The 17505-nt window shown below is 30.1% G+C and overlaps 1 protein-coding gene across 1 annotated transcript in view; it reads right to left on the reverse strand.

The window, feature by feature from the left end:
* LOC135953752 (motile sperm domain-containing protein 2-like) overlaps positions 1 to 17258 on the reverse strand; it is a 36603-nt gene extending 19345 nt beyond the window's left edge. The window contains exon 1 of the mRNA XM_065503737.1: positions 16772 to 17258. Within this exon, the coding sequence (XP_065359809.1) occupies positions 16772 to 16862 (91 nt within the window). The 5' untranslated portion in view covers positions 16863 to 17258. The remainder of the gene's footprint in view (positions 1 to 16771) is intronic.
* Positions 17259 to 17505: the final 247 nt, after the last annotated feature.

The raw sequence follows: 17505 nt of genomic DNA on the forward strand, positions 1-17505 counted from the left end.
GAATTGAAAACATATATGAATTACGGAAAACTTGAAAGATTCAATAATGAATTAATTCAATATGTTTGAAGTACTAAGGAATTCAGACTATGAATTAATTTTTAATGAATTATTCGTTAAGAGATTTAATTTGATATTGAAAATTAAATAAATGAATATTGATAAAATTTTATGAGAACATATTTCTTTTAATTGTAGTTAAGTGTGGAATATTTTATGATCGACTATAATTTCTTACTTGTTATACCATTCAGCATGAGTGCAAAGGTTATTCCGTTTGTAATTTCTACATTTTTCATTTGCGACCCCACAAAATATATATATTTTGGATCTATATATGTAGATAGCGGAGTCGATATAGCCATGTCCGTCTGTATATAGAAATCAATTTTTGATAGCGCCCAAATAACTAACACACATTATACATACCCCAATATGTATATCCGCTGTAGACCCGGTTCGGTTGATATTTAAAATCAAGGAAATCGGCCCACAATTTTTGATCTATATCTGGATTATTAAGTCAATAATATAGAAAATATGGATATCTAATGATGGATATTTACAAGACCTTTGCAATGACGTATATAACGCTATAGTAAGTCGGAACTGCAATAGGTCAAAACCGGGAAATATATTTTTTAACGCGAATTTTTTTTTTCACAAAAAATTTTTAAAAATTAAGTTTTTTAAAAAAAAAAATTTCCATAACATTTTTTTCATTAAAAATTTAAAAAAAAATTTGAAATGAAAATATTTAAAATTCTTATTTTAAAATATAATTTGGTAAAGGGTATATAAGATTCGGCACAGCCGAATATAGCTCTCTTACTTGTTATACCCTACACCACCATAGTGGGGAGGGTATTATGCGTTTGTGCAGATGTTTGTAACGCCCAAAAATATTAGTCTAACACCCACCTTAAAGTATACCGATCGACTTAGAATCACTTTCTGAGTCGATTAAGCGATGTCCGTCCGTCCGTCCGTCTGGTTGGCTGACTGGCTGGCTGTCCATGTAAACCTTGTGCGCAGAGTACAGGTCGCAATTTTGAAGATATTTCGATCAAATTTGGTACATATTATTTTTTCGGCCCAAGAACCAAGCCTATTGAAACTGGCTGAAATCGGTCCATTATTTCACCTAGCCCCCATACAAATGTCCTCCCGAAATTGGACTTCATCGGTCATTAATGTTTAATTTATATATGTATCTCCACAAATTCCGCTCCAAATAAGTTTTATATACACAAAATTCATGTCACCAAATTTTGTTACGATCGGTCCATAATTAGTCATAGCTCCCATATAGACCCGCTTCCGAAAATCACTTTAACGTGCATAAATCGCTTAAAAATGTTGGTAAACACACAAAATTCAACATAGTTAACTTTAATATAGACATAAATCACACGACCGAATTTCATGGTGATCGGTCCATAATTGGTCATAGCCTCCATATAAGGCCCACTTCCAAAAATCACTCAAAAATATAAATTATTGAAATTTTAAAAGAAAATTTGTTTTTGCTCTTTTACTTAGTGTAGGGTATATATGGTCGGGCTTGACCGACCATACTTTCTTACTTGTTTTTAATAACTTTAATTAATTGCCAAAGTTCATAGAATCTTCTTTGTAGAACATGAATATTGTATAAAACACCTGCATATAAATTTCACGTATTACCCTAACACATTATCTAAAGATTATAAAAATAGCTTATCAATAGAATTGCTTTTTTAATTTTTATTAAAACTATCAAGGTGGCTATAATATTGATAATGAAATTTTGGTTTCATAAGAAGTATTCATTACAGTCTAATACCCATATGCATAAACAGTTTATAAATTTATCAAAGGTTTATAAAACAAAATTTCCATACAAAATCAGTTTTATAAACCTTTCATAAATTTATTAACTATTTATGCATATGGGCGTAAATTATTAAATTTAAATTTACATTTTTCTTTGATTTTTTTTACTAAATTATTGGATTCCGTGCCAAAAGAACTGCTCATCTTTTCAAGCCAAGAACGAATCAAGCCAATATTGGATACTCTATTCCAAAGAGAACCGTATCCCAGAAAGAGCGTTCTTCATTGATCGAAAAACGTAATAGTCGAACGCGACAAGGTCTGGACTATAAAAATTCCCAACCAATTCTGTCTAAATAGTTTTTAACAGGTATTGCAACACTTGACCAAGTGTTGTCTTTGTGGAATATTACAATTTCATGTCTAGCCGCATACTCTGGGCGATTTTTGGCCCATGCTCCCTTCAAACGAATCGGTTGTGTTCAATACAGGTTCCCATAATATATAGGACCCTTTTGGTCCCACCAAATACAGAGTTATTATTAGTTTGACTACAATCTTCATGAAGTAATGTGTCATATTCTTGGTCTTCAAAATATTTTCTCTGGTCTGGGATAACATTGTCTTACTTGTCAAAATCACCACTTCTGAACCAAATAATCCATGTCTCACATGTTGAAACCGATGGAACGCACTCACCATAAGCTTTGGCGAGCAATCGGTACAAAGCAAAACTTCCCGAATATGACGCTTTGTTGGCACAAAATTCGACATTTTTGAAGCAAAAAAAAAAACGTTGCTGTTTACACTATAATGTTCAATTACTAAGGGAAAATAAATGACAGATATGTTCCCTTCAAAATTGCTTATAAGTTATTAAAAACCGCGTTCAAAAGATACGACATCTATTGTAAAGCCCTCAATTTTAAATAATACACCCAATATATTTTTTATTAAAACCAATCTTCAACTTAGGATATAATTAAACAAATTAAAATTTAATTTTTTAAAAATCAGTTAATGATCTAAATACTCGCATTATTTGTTGATGTTTACTTGGATTTAAATATTAATTCAGAACAATATTCACAAGTTAATAATTACTTTAGAGCTACCCTTGTTATTTAACTCAGAATTCGTATAGATAGATCTGAAAACTTTTCATCCTTTCTTCAAACAAAAAGTCACTATATCTTGTCAAATAAGTACTACTTAATACACATTTTTGTTTTGAAATTGGGTACGAGATTTGTAGTTTAATCCATTAACACCTTAAATTTTGCCTGTAGGGTATTTCAGATTAAAATTATCATTCTAGTTTTTAATTGTTATCAGGAAAAGGTTAAAATCCATAGTTTAAAATGATTTTTGCATTGCTTATTTATTTAAGTTTTAATTTATTTGTTCAAGCAAAATGCATTAAAATGAATCACTTAACGACTATTCGCAAATTGATAAAACAAATAAAATCTGTTGCACAATAAAAGTTTTTACTCTTACTATGTATTGTAGTAAATATAAACAACAGTTTTCCATTGAACTTGAAAGTTTTAATGGAATTGTAATAAATAAACAGGTTTTTTTTTTAAATCAGATGTAGAGTATCCAAAACTGAAACAGAAAACCGGTCAACCGGTTTTTTCAATTTTTTAAACTCCACCGGTTTCGGTTTTTTGACCAAACCGGTTTTTGTAATACGTTTAATCGGTTTAAATGAAATATATTTTCTAAAGCTCATTCAAACATATTTATGGAAAACTTTGATACCAATTTTAAAAATATTGATTTATTTTATAGAAAATTTTGGCATTTGACTATATTTCGTAAAATATATAAAATAATTACATAAAAATAGAGTCTTAATAATTAAAAAATGCAAAATTTCCAAAGATTTAGTACACAATTCTAACACATTTCCTATTAGCGTCCAAAAATAAAAATAAATTTAAGTTATGTATGTACCTTTTTCATATTAAATAAAAATTTATTATAAACCGGTTAAACGGTTCTTTTTGAAGACAAAACCCGAAATCAGTTCACCGGTTTATTTAAAAGACAATAATCAAAACCTATTATTTCAAAAACACATACGGAAACCGGTTTCTTAAATTTGATGGTTTTTTTTGGACACTCTAATCAGATGCTAATTAAAGTTGAAATTAACTGAGATGCAAGTTGGTGCCAATCGAAAGCCATCACTTATAATAGAAGAGCGTGATTTTGTATTTTAAATTTTAATTAAACAAACATTTTGAATGGAAATTAAATACATATTGATGAATCAAGCATTCTAAACAACCAGTCAAATATAATGCATAAACTGCACTGTGTTTCCAATTCAAAATTATTTGACGCTCTTTTTATATAGAATTGGTGTCTCCGATTCCAAAAAAAAAAAAATTTAAAAGATCAATATAAACTTTTTTTCAAGTTACAGTGGGTCTAGATATATAAAAATCATTAATAAAAAAAAATTAATAAAATGCGTTTTCATGTGTTTCTGAAACTAAATTTTAAAAAAGATCTGTATACACTATATTTCAAGTAGGGTCTAGATATATAAAAATCAATAGTAAAAAAACAAGTAAGAAAGTATGGTCGGTCATGCCCGACCATATAATACCCTACACCAAGTAAATGAGTAAAAATATTTTTCTTTTAAAATATCAATAATTTATATTCGTGAGTGATTTTCGGAAGTGGGCCTTATATGGGAACTATGAACAATTATGGACCGATCACCATGATATTAGGTCGTGTGATTTATGTCTATATGAAAGTTATTTATGTTGAATTTTGTGTATATACCAACATTTTTAAGTGATTTAAGCACGTTAAAGTGATTTTCGGAAGCGGGTCTATATGGGAGCTATGACTAATTATGGACCGATCGTAACAAAATTTGGTGACATGAATTTTGTATATATAAAACTTATTTGGAGCGAAATTTGTGTAGATACATAGATAAATTAAACATTTATGACCGATAAAGTCCAATTACGAGAGGACATTTGTATGGGGGCTATGTGTAATAATGTTTCAAGTTTTAAGTCGATCGGTATACTTTAAGGTGGGTGTTAGACCAATATTTTTGGGCATTACATCTGCACAAACGCATAATACCCTCCCACTATGGTGGTGTAGGGTATAAAAATATTTCTAAAAATTCCATTCCGTAAAAATTAAAAAAAAGTATTTCGGCGGGTGCTGCAGCATGCTGGCGGCTACAATTTTTTTAGAAAGACATTCCCTAGAAGTTTCTTTAAATAATGTATACATTCATTGGACGGGCTTCGACGGTTTTTTTTTTGGCAAGCTATATAATATTCTTAGAAAAAAAATATCAGTATATTTGAGACCCAAGTTTAAAGGACTATAACAGGCAAATGGAGAGGCCCATAAATATAAGATTTACACTTAATAAAAGCCTATATCAATGTTTATCTATGATTTGAAGTATGAATTTCTATATGGTAGAACAATTCAGATATACAGTGCCGAACTTAAGTATTGGCACAGGATGCTCATTGTACTTTAAGGTCGATTTATAGGCCATATTGTTGACATTTTTAATAAAAATATATATTTATCAGATAGATTGATGAATTTCCTACAAAATACCACCAACTTCATTTCAACAATTTTGCAATATTATTTAAAAATAATAAAAAGACGAAAAATTCCACAATTCCGTAGAACAAAACTATTGGCACACTTAACCAGATTCTTCAAATTTTGTCGATCTATCCACTTTTTATTTCTTTGAAAATGCGATTTTATCTTCTTTTATTTAACAGTTTTCGTTTCTAAAACTGTTAATGTCAATTTGTAAAAAATGAGCACAATAATTATCAATTTTGCTGAAAATGGCTAACAAAAAAAGGAAACAACAGAATCTGAGCGCAAAATCATCCTTCACTTGCACAATCATGGAAAATCTTATGCTGAGACTGTAGAGATTATGGAAAGAAGCCGTTTTACAATTTGGAGTATCGTTCAACGTTTTAAGGCAACATCAACACTTGAAAGTGCTAAACATACAGGTCGTCCTAGATTCTTAAGTGAGCGTAAATACAGCCATATAATCAAAAAGGTCAAGTTATGTCCAAAAATATCTTCAACACAGGTTGCTGCAGAGATTAAGGAAGAGTTTGGGAAAGAAATTCACGCAGCAATAGCCAGAAGAGTGCTCCAGAAGACAAACTATAGTTGTCGTATTGCTAGGCGTAAATCATTTATTTCATCTGTGAACCAAAAGAAGCGTTTAGAATATGCCGTTTAGGAATTTACGTAAGTCACATGATTTTTAGCACCAAGTGCTATTCTCTGATGCAAACAAATTTAATATTTTTCGCTCTGATGGCCGACAAACGGTATAGAAAAAAACCAATAAAGAGCTGGAAAAACAAAATATTGCTTCAATAGTAAAACATGGTGCTGGAGAGGTAATTGTGTGGGGTTGTATGTCCGCTTCAGGGGTTGGAGAGCTGGTGTTCATTGACGAAATAATGGACAAAGTGAAATATACGGATACACCTCAGGAAAAGTGCAGAAAAGTTAAATTTACCATTTTCTTTCACTTTTCAACGTGACAATAATCCCAAACATTCGGCCTATACTGGACGAATGTGCCTTTCATACAATATTTCGTATGTCCTACCACACCCTCCACAATCTCCGGATCTCAACCCAATAGAGCATCTGTGGGAAGAGCTAGATAAGCGAGTGAAAAAGACATTAGTTGAACAATGGCAAAATATTGGGTCAGATATCACAAACAAGTTGGTGGATTCATGCCTAAACTACTCGAGGCAGTTATAAAACGAAAGTCACTTGCAACTAAATATTAAATTATGTAATATTGCTTCCAAAATCAAATGTCTTTTAGCTTTTAATGAAGTGTGGCAATAATTTTGTTCATTGAAATGCAGTACTTTTTATGTTGTTTTGTTATTAATAAATAATGGTATTAAATTGTTGAAATGAAGTTGGTTATATTTTGTAGGAAATTCATCAATCTATCTGATAAATATATTTTTTTATTAAAAATCTCTACTATACGGCCTTTAAATCGTCCTTAAAGTACAGTGAGCATCCTGTGCCAATACTTAAGTTCGGGACTGTATGTAATTTAGTAAAGCAGTAAAATATTAAAAAAAAATAACGAAAATATGAATCAACATTTTTTGAACTTCTGGCGCTTCTGTCGAGAAAACGAAAATGAAAACCCCATTTGTATTGGAGGAGAGCAGATTGTCAGCTTCCGAAAAAACTTAATTTTTCCAAATTCTGAAGATACCGATTTTCATAATTTTGTCCACCTAGATTTTGATTTGGGTTTTAAAACCCAATTTGATTTAAATTTATTTTCGTTTTTCGAACAACTGCAGGATTTACAAAAATATTTTTATTAACTTATATGTCATTTTGAAGTGTACATATCTGTCATTTATTCTCACTTAGTTATAGAACATTATAGTGTAAACAACAAAGTTTTATTTTGCTTCGAAAATGACGAATTTTGTAAAAACAAAGCGTCATATGCGGGAAGTTTTGCTTTACTTCTTTAATTTGAAAAAAGTGCCGCTGAAGCATACCGATTACTCACCAAAGCTTATGATGAATGTGTTCCATCGGTTTCAACGTGCGCTTGAAGCGAGTATTGGCTCGGGCACATGTTGCAATACCTGTTAAAAACTATTTAGACCGCGCCCCGTCCGACTACTATATGTTTTGATCTATGTCTGTAGAACGCTCTCTCTATGAGATACGCTTCACTTCAGAACTGAGTATCCGAAATTGGCTTGATTCGTTCTTGGCCTCAAAAGATGAGCAGTTCTTTTGGCGCGGAATTCACATGTTGTCAGAAAGATGGGAAAAGATCTTAGCTAACAATGGTCAATACTTTGAATAAATTTATATTGCACAAATGTTTCAAAATAAAAGCTAAACATTTTAAAAAATTACTCAATTTTAAGTCATACATCCAATAATATTGAAAAATAACAAATTTAAATTCAGAAAAGCAATCTAATATTGAGAATAAAAGTAATTAAAGATGAGAAATCCAAATTATTATTGAGAAAAAACGTATTGAAATTAGAAATTCCAGTGCTGCACAGTGGTATAGACAAAAAAAAAAGAGGGAAATAAATCAGTCACTTTTAAAAGGTTAGTCCGAGGAAGTGTTGTCGTTTAAGTTTTAAATTTGGACCTCATGTGCCAATAAGGAGCGCGGCCAGGGGTTTCCAAAGTAGGAATATGGGGTATGTTAAATTATTAAAACGATCGTATTTCTTCGATTGTGTTCCGATTTCCGAGCATTGCAAAAAAAACAATTATCCTATAGCTTAGGAGATGTGAATACATTTGAAAATTAAATTTTACCCACCCTATTCCAGTTTTTTGATAACAGGGGTTCAAAATATTTCCCTATGTTCGACATTTTTCTTTTATTGAACTAACAAAAAATGTATATTTCAAATAAAAATAAAAATATTTCAAAATCATGAAGGACTTCAATATTATAATCATTTGAATTTTTTTTTGGATAAAAAGTACTTTGTTTCTTTTTAAGTTATCTAAAAAATTTCTAAGTAGATGTATAAGGGATTTATACTTTTTGAAAAGCTTAGTCTACATAAAATATTTTAAATGAAAAAAAATGAAAACTGTTGATATTGCGGGGACCAGCTTCATCTAAAAAACGTTTTTTATGTTAAATTCTTAAATCGCATAGTCGATATTAAAATATAGTAACCCATTCTAGATGGCCCAATATGTTCTTAATTATTTTGTACAGAGTTCCGATAACCCCGCCCCTTGTATGGATATTATAGAAAAAAAACTAAAAAATCCCATTTTTGGGAATTTTCAAAACATTTTTGGGAATTGCGGGATTTCTGATAACAAAATTTAAAATTTATGTTTAGTTTTGCATTTTCAATAAAAAATCTATATAACTGTAAAATTTCATTAAAAACTAATCATAAATAAAAATTTAATTTCAATTTGAACAAATACTTTTTTATGAATTTCTATATTAGGTAAAAACTCTGCGAGATGCTAAGTTTTCAAATACGAATATCTCCTAAGCTATAAGAGATAATTGATAGCTCGACGAGGAGATTCTATATCTACATTTTTATACCCTTCACCTTCGTGAGAAGGGTTTAAAAATTGTCCGACCCTATAAAGTATATATATTCTGGATCCTTATAGATAGCGGAGTCGATTAAGCCATGTCCGTCTGTCTGTCTGTTGAAATCAACTTTCCTAAGCCCCCAAATAACTTACATACACGATTCATAAATCAAATTCTCCGGAATTCTTCCAGCTCGGTTGCTATTTAAAATCGGTCCACAAATGGCTGAGATATAAGGAAAAAACCAGGACAACCTCGATTTTTGACTTATTTTTGACCTATATCTAGATTACTAAGTCATTAATGTAGACAATATGGATATCTAATGATATTTCAAAGATTTTTGCAACGACCTAGTAAGTTGGACCTATTTTTTTTGTCACCAAAATTTTTTTTCGCTAAATATTAAAAAAAAAATTTTAAAAAGAAAAAAATTTTTTTTTTAAATTTTAAAAAACAATTTAAAAATATTTAAAATTTTTTATTTGGAAGTATAATTTGGTGAAGGGTATATAAGATTCGGCACATCCGAATATAACTCTCTTACTTGTTTTTTTTTCAAATCGCATCACAAATGAAGATCCGATTTCATGAGAATCAAATTCAAAACATAAACTCTATAACATGAAATGTTATTTTAATGAAATTGTACTTGAGCAAAGGAGAAACTCAAGTACAATTTCATTAAAATCGAAAATCTATACCACTGTGTGCTGTCAAAATTTTAATGTAAAGAACGAGATATTTATTATAAATCAAATACAATGTATAAGCAACAGATTACACAGATATGAAATAAATGACAGTTCTCAAAAAAGTAATATCGAACCGTATGGTTATTTTGACGTTCTGCAACCACTTTTCAATGGTTGTGGTTTGCCGATCGAGATAAATAATACAATTGTCAATAGGCAACGATATACATATGTACATTTGAGTGACAATCAGTTGTATGGAACAAATTTTTTGTTAAAATTATGAAGAGTGCCGGGTGGAATATTGTGACACTAGGCCTAAAAGTTAAGTGCTGAAAATTTGAGCCAAATCGGGCAACGATTTCTGGACGCGCATCCAGGTCAAAGTTCAGATATATGCAAAATTTTACTATTTATATGGAATAAATAGGTGAAACTCGTTAAATTTCTGCATTGTTTTCTAGAAATGTATAGATTTATTTATATTAACGAATATTACATTAAACATTTTTTTTCGAAGTTAACCCTGCATCTCCTTTGGATCAAAATGACCCAAAAACTGTATTATCGCCAAAATTCGGAAAAAATGCAAATTTTTCAGATATTTTAAAAATGTTGCTACTAAATAAATAATTTTGCAATTGAATGCAAAATAATCGAAATGTATACGTAATTATCGCTGTAATGAGATATAAATGACAAAATTTGGTTAAAAAATGTTAAAGTTATTACAAATTCGCCAGACCATTAACGCGTTTCAGGCCACTTGAACAAAAAATTTTGGAAAAAAATTAACATATTTCGAGAAAAATTAAAATAAAATCGGCCCAAAAATATATAACATTTCGCTATCTTTTCTTTAGAAATTCCAAATATTGAAAAATTTGACCTTTGACCTTCACGATTTAAGGTTATCGTTTTCCGATTTTAGTAAAACTTTCAGACCATATTTAAAATTACAAGGACTATAATATTATGAATAGGTTTTACTTAAAATTTATAACATTAAGGAAATTGGGCTCATTCGCCTAAATATGGACAAAAAATTAGTTTTTCTTGAAAATCGCAATTTACAAATTTAAATCGCAGGTACGGAAAAACTGTAAGAGGTATTGACATAATTTTTTCATAATTTTATTCCCTATTTTGATCTCAATAAATCCCAATGTGATGATCGAAAAAATCTGAAATTTGTTTAACAAAATTTTTAAAAAATTGAAAATGGAGTTTTGTAAACAGCCGTTAAAAAAATATATTTTTTTTGGCCATACCTGCGAATAGTTTAACGGTATCCTACAAAGACAAAAACTCATATACAAGTAAATATGGACATATTTTAAGTAAAAATGAGCTTTTATTTTAATTTTTCTTGAAATATCTTAATTTTTTTCCTAAATTTTTTGGTCAAGTGGCCTGAAACACGTTAATGGTCTGGCGAGTTTGTAATAACTTTAAAATTTTTTAATCAAATTTTGTCATTTATATCTCATTAGAACAATAATAACGTACATATTTCGATTCTTTTGCATTCAATTGCAAAAGTATTTATTTAGTAGCAAAATTTTTTCAAAAACTGAAAAATTTGCATTTTTCTCTAATTTTGGCGATAATACAGTTTTTGGGTCATTTTGAACCAAAGGAGATACAGGGTTAATTTCCAAAACTTTTTTTTAATGTAATATTCATTAATATAAATAAATCTACATATTTCTAGAAAACAATGCAGAAAGTAAACGAGTTTCACTTATTTATTCCATACTAGCTGACCCGGTGCGCTTCGCCACCCCAATTAGAAGAAAGAAATAGTACTATCACGTCTCACTTTGTGAATCTAATTGTAAATGTCTAATTTCATATTTCTGGGTCCATTATTATAGAAAATGCAAAATGTGTTCCTAATTTTAAATTTTTAGGTTTATTATTATAAAATATTCAAAAAGTACCATTGCAATAAGGAAATAGTACCATCGATTATCACTTTTAAATTCGCATTCACTAAACCATAACCCGTCAAATTTGAATTTTAGATTTGTATATCATTTCCTATATTATCAACTAATTTTGTTTCTATAATACTTAAGATTTAATAAATTATCACAAAACCGAAACCGATCGGTTTTTAATTTTTTAAAACCGAAACCGCGGTTTTGAAATTCTTCGATTTTTTGGAAACTCTAGGTCCGTTATTATAGGAAATTCAAAAAAGTACCATTAGAATATATAAAAAGTACCAAAAATCCCCCACTTGTGGTTTCCCACTCACTCTGGTCCATATAACCTTTATTTCATGTTTCAAGGTTCATTGGTGAAGAAATTACAAAAAGTACCATTCGAATAAAGAAAAAGTACCAAAAAGTCTCCCCTAGAATTCTAACTCACTTAGGACCATGTATGCTTAATTTCATGTTTTTAAGTCCATTGCTATAGAAAATTAAAAAAAAGTACCATTAGAATAAACAAAAGGTACCATGAGGTATCCGCTTGAATTTTCAATCACTTAGGACCATATACGCTTAATTTCATATTTCTAGGTCCATTATATTATAGAAAATTCAAAAAGTACCATTAGAATATAGAAAAAGTACCAAAAAGCACCCACTTGTAGTTTCCCACTCACTCGGTTCCATATAAGCTTTATTTCATGTTTCTAGGTTCATTGGTGAAGAAATTACAAAAAGTACCAATCAAATAAAGAAAAAGTACCAAAAAGTCTCCCCCTAGAATTATCACTTACTTAGGACCATATATGCTTAATTTCATGTTTCTGAGTCCATAGTTATAGAAAATTCAAAAAAGTACTATTAGAATAAACAAAAAGTACCAAAAAGTCTCCCCCTAGAATTCTCACTCACTTAGGACCATATATGCTTAACTTCATATTTCTATGTCCATTATTACAGAAAATTCAAAAAGTACCATTAGAATATAGAAGAAGTACCAAAAAGCAGTCACTTGTAGATTCCCACTCACTCCGGTCTTAATTTCATGTTTTTAGGTTCATTGGTGAAGAAATTACAAAAAGTACCATTCGAATAAAGAAAAAGTACCAAAAAGTCTCCCCCTAGAATTCTCACTCACTTAGGACCATATATGTTTAATTTTATGTCTCTAAGTCCATTGTTAAAGAAAATTCAAAAAAGTACCATTAGAATATAGAAAAAGTACCAAAAAGCCCACACTTGTGGTTTCCCACTCACTCGATTCCATATAAGCTTTATTTCATGTTTCTAGGTTCATTGGTGAAGAAATTACAAAAAGTACCAATCGAATAAAGAAAAAGTACCAAAAAGTCTCCCAGTAGAATTATCACTTACTTAGGACCATGTATGCTTAATTTCATGTTTTTAAGTCCATTGCTATAGACAATTAAACAAAGTATCATTAAAATAAACAAAAAGTACCATGAAGTATCCGTTTGAATTTTCAATCACTTAGGACCATATACGCTTAATTTCATATTTCTAGGTCCATTATATTATAGAAAATTCAAAAAGTACCATTAGAATATAGAAAAAGTACCAAAATGCACCCACTTGTAGTTTCCCACTCACTCGGTTCCATGTAAGCTTTATTTCATGTTTCTAGGTTCATTGGTGAAGAAATTACAAAAAGTACCATTCCAATAAAGAAAAAGTACCAAAAAGTCTCCCCCTAGAATTCTCACTCACTTAGGACCATATATGTTTAATTTTATGTTTCTAAGTCCATTGTTATAGAAATTTCAAAAAAGTACCATTAGAAGAACAAAAAAGTACCTATAGTTCAGTTCACACATTTTGGTACCTAAATATTATCCCCTATTCCTAACACTAACTTCACTCAGATACATATCAGCTAACTTTAATGTCGATAACTGAAATAATTTAAAATGGTAAAAAAGTACCATTAGGTGAAAAGTACCAATTTCCCTTTTCTTACTTGAACACCCCTCAAGTTTGAAATTTAAAAATATTCCATTTTGCCAAAATTGTTTATGCTACAGGCATGTCTCAAAATATTAAAATCTGTGTTAATGTGCCCAAGAAAAAATATGTTTTAAAAAAAGTACCAAACTGTTTACCCGGATTTGGCCCAATATACATCTTGGTACTCGAGTTCCAAATAACACCCTGTTAGTTAATTTTTGTATGAATCCAGGAACCAACGTTAAAAAAAATTATCAAAATTGGCTTAATAATTTCAAATATAATGTATTTTCCCGATTTTATCCCCTTTTTGGTACCTTTTTTATCCCCATTGAGGTGGTACAATTTCATTCAAATAAATTTTCTGTAACGTGGTGGGAGCTCATAATAAAATATTCGTATGTCTATGTCAAATTATAGAAAAACATATTTTATGAAAAAGTACCAAAAATTAACACAATTTTTATCCCTTAAAGGTTCGAATTTCCAAAAAGTACCAAACTTATATTTTTTATTTTTTGTTAATTAAAGAATACGATTTAAAATTTGTTTCTATGTTTATTGGTTTAAAAGATACATAGGGTGCAAAAAAAGTACCAAAATACAGTTTTTACCCGTTTTCTCCCCTAAAAGTTTCGAATTTCCAAAAAGTACGAAACACCTGTCAGCTTATTTTTTAAATGGAGTAACATGCTATTTTAAGTTTTTTTGTATCTTTATTAGTTTTGAAGATATAAGGTTACCGAATTTACCCGTTTTTACCCTTTTTTACTCCCTAAACGTTCGAATTTCCAAAAATCCCTTCTTATCGGATGGTTTTGGGGAGGGAGGAACCCACAGATAAAATTTCGTGATTCTAGCTTCAGCCGTTTGGGCTGTGCGATGATGAATCAGTCAGTCAGTCAGTCAGTCAGTAACGTTACTCTTTTATATATATAGATTAACAGTAAAATTTTGCATATATCTGAACTTTGAAATCGTTGTCCGATTTGTCTCAAATTTTCAGCACTTAACATTTAGGCCTAGTGTCACAATATTCCACCCGGCACTCTTTTAACAAAATACATATATTTGAGGAGCCACAGAACAAAAGGTACTTTTTTGAAAATTTAAAAATTTTGGGAAATTGATTTTTTCTAGAAGATTTTAACATAAATGTTATAAAAATACAAAAAAATCAATTTTTAAAAAAATTCGAAAAAGTATTTATTGTTCTGCGGCTGCTCATTTGTCCCTCGTTCCAAATCACAGCCATTTTGATATTTTCTTTTATTTGTTTTCAATTGCCATATTACCAGAACTAGCTGATTCATATCTGTGTAATCTGTGGTATAAGCTTAATGTTTTCTTGAGTTCTTCGCGGCCGCCTGGAATATTTTTATGGACGCCCAGAGGCCCACGGACCCCATTTGAGAAGTGAATGCGAAATTCAATATTTATTAACAACTTATTTGCCAAAATTTAAAAGCAAATAATTTCTATCATTGAAAACGTACATATTTTCAAAACTATAATGCATGGAACACATTGAAGACAGCAGGCTACCAACTGCAATCTGTCAAAATTAGAATACACACGTTTATATGAAGACGATTCTTTTGACGACAGCACAGCTACACGACCACACGATTGCTTTTGCCGCTGTAGCCGAATTAAACTAATTTCTATTTCTGTCAACTACAAAGCAGAAATAGTGTTGCTAATATAATAAAAAATGTAAATCAAATGAGTGCTTAAAAAAAATATATTCTTTTTACTTAATTAAGAGAAGTTTTTGATAACCATATTGATGTAAATTAATAACAGGTACATAATTAATTACAACCATATATATATGTTTACTCAAAATAATTGTCTAAATCTTAATTACTTTGGAATTTTGTACGGTTATTTTTTATTAAAGTGGCACCACTGAATTATAAATCAGCTGTTTACTTCGTAGCTGTCGTCTTTAAAATAATTCAGTAGCTGCCACACGACTACAACTCCAGCCAGCAGAATTTGTGTTCGTGTAGTCGTGTAGCCTGCTGTCTTCAATGTGTTCAATGCATAAGGCTAGATCATGCATTAAACACATTCAAGACAGTAGGCTACACGACTACACGAACACAAATTCTGCTGGTTACAGTTGTAGTCGTGTGGCAGCTACTGAATTATTTTAAAGACGACAGCTACAAAGAAAACAGCTGATTTATAATTCAGTGGTGCCACTTTAATAAAAAAATAACCGTACAAAATTCCAAAGTAATTAAGATTGAAACAATTATTTTGAGTAAAAATATATATATGGTTATAAATAATTATGTACCTGTTATTAATTTATTTCAATATGGTTATCAGAAACTTCTCTTAATTAAGTAAAAAAATATATTTTTTTAAGCACTAATTTGATTTACATTTGTTTATTATATTAGCAACACTATTTCTGTTTTGTAGTTGACAAAAATAGAAATTAGCCTAATTCGGCTACATCGGCATGAGTAGTCGTGTGGCCGAATAGCTGTGCTGTCGTTAAAATAATCGTCTCCATATAAACGTGTGCATTTTATTTTTGACAGATTGAAGTTGGTAGCCTGCTGTCTTGAATGTGTTTAATGCATCATAGAGAAACATAGAGCGGAAACTAGAAAAAAACTCAAACAAAAAAATTACTCAAAATAATCACACATACGAGTGTTGTTTTTTGTTTTCACCACTTATTTTTCTGACAACTGAGTTAGGTCTTTGACAGGAGAGTTTCCGCTCTATGTCTATTCTCTATGGGCTAGATTCTCTTCATTCGATTTGACTCAAATTTTCAACGTTGTAGTTTTATACCAAGTGTCACTCTCATCTGACGTACTTCTCGAAATTTGAAAAATATATATATATATCTAAAGAACTTTGCTGATCAGAAAGATGTTGCACTGAAAATAATCCAAACCCTTTTAACATAAATTAATATTATGGATTAAAATTTAAGAAAATCTGTAACCTTAAAATGCTTCATCGATTGGACTTAGGAATCTTATATTTGAGGTGCAAAGTCTTCAGTGATAAGAAATATGTATGCGTGAGAATAAACAAGTAAAATTGGCCAAACAAAATAAAAAAAAATCTAGTAAAATAAACAAAAATCTCTTGTATTGAATATAATTAATTTTTTTTTGTTATTTTTAAAATGCAATTCATTCTGAACATTTTAAATGTATGATTAAAAAAAAACTGTTTACCTGCCGGAGGATTTTTTTCATATTTTTCTATGAACATGTTACGCAGCTCATCCACCTGCTGCTTAGTGGGTGCCACCGTTTTAATAGCCATTTTTCGCTGCTTCAATAATTAAATATTTTGTTTGTTTATTTTTATTTTTTCAATTACACCCAAATGTGTTTTGTTTACTGACGGCAAATATAACCGTTATAATTAAATCTCACTTTCACTATTAATGACACTTTGAATGCCCAACTTTTGTTTAACTTAAGACTCGACCGTGAACTAAATTGTTTAAATGACTCGAACCAAACCAATTCAAATCACAATTTACTTATTAAACTTTGACTATTGGCAGGCAGCTACTGTTCAATTGATTTTGGAATATTCATTAAAATTTAGTGTTATGTACCGAAGAATAATTCTTATCAATGTCGCTTTAATTGTTTCGAGTATCCGATAACGTTCGTTTAATAAAAAATGACCGACCGAACCAACAGAACTGAACAGAACTTTATGAATTGAAAAGTAAAAATAAATTAAAATGTTGCCCGTAAATGATAAAAAAGTAACAGTAACAGCACTAATAATCGTGGCGTAATCAATGTGAGAGAGTGAGAGCCTAGAGAGGGCCCAAACGATAAGATCCTCTACTTTTTATTTAGGTTCTCCGAGAATAGACATTCTAAAGGGAAAATGAGCAAAAATGTAGTGTTTTTGTTTTAAATGCAAAACGTAAGTTTGACCATAATTT

Source organism: Calliphora vicina, chromosome 3, assembly GCF_958450345.1.
Source record: "Calliphora vicina chromosome 3, idCalVici1.1, whole genome shotgun sequence".
Classification (NCBI taxonomy): Eukaryota; Metazoa; Arthropoda; class Insecta; order Diptera; family Calliphoridae; genus Calliphora; species Calliphora vicina.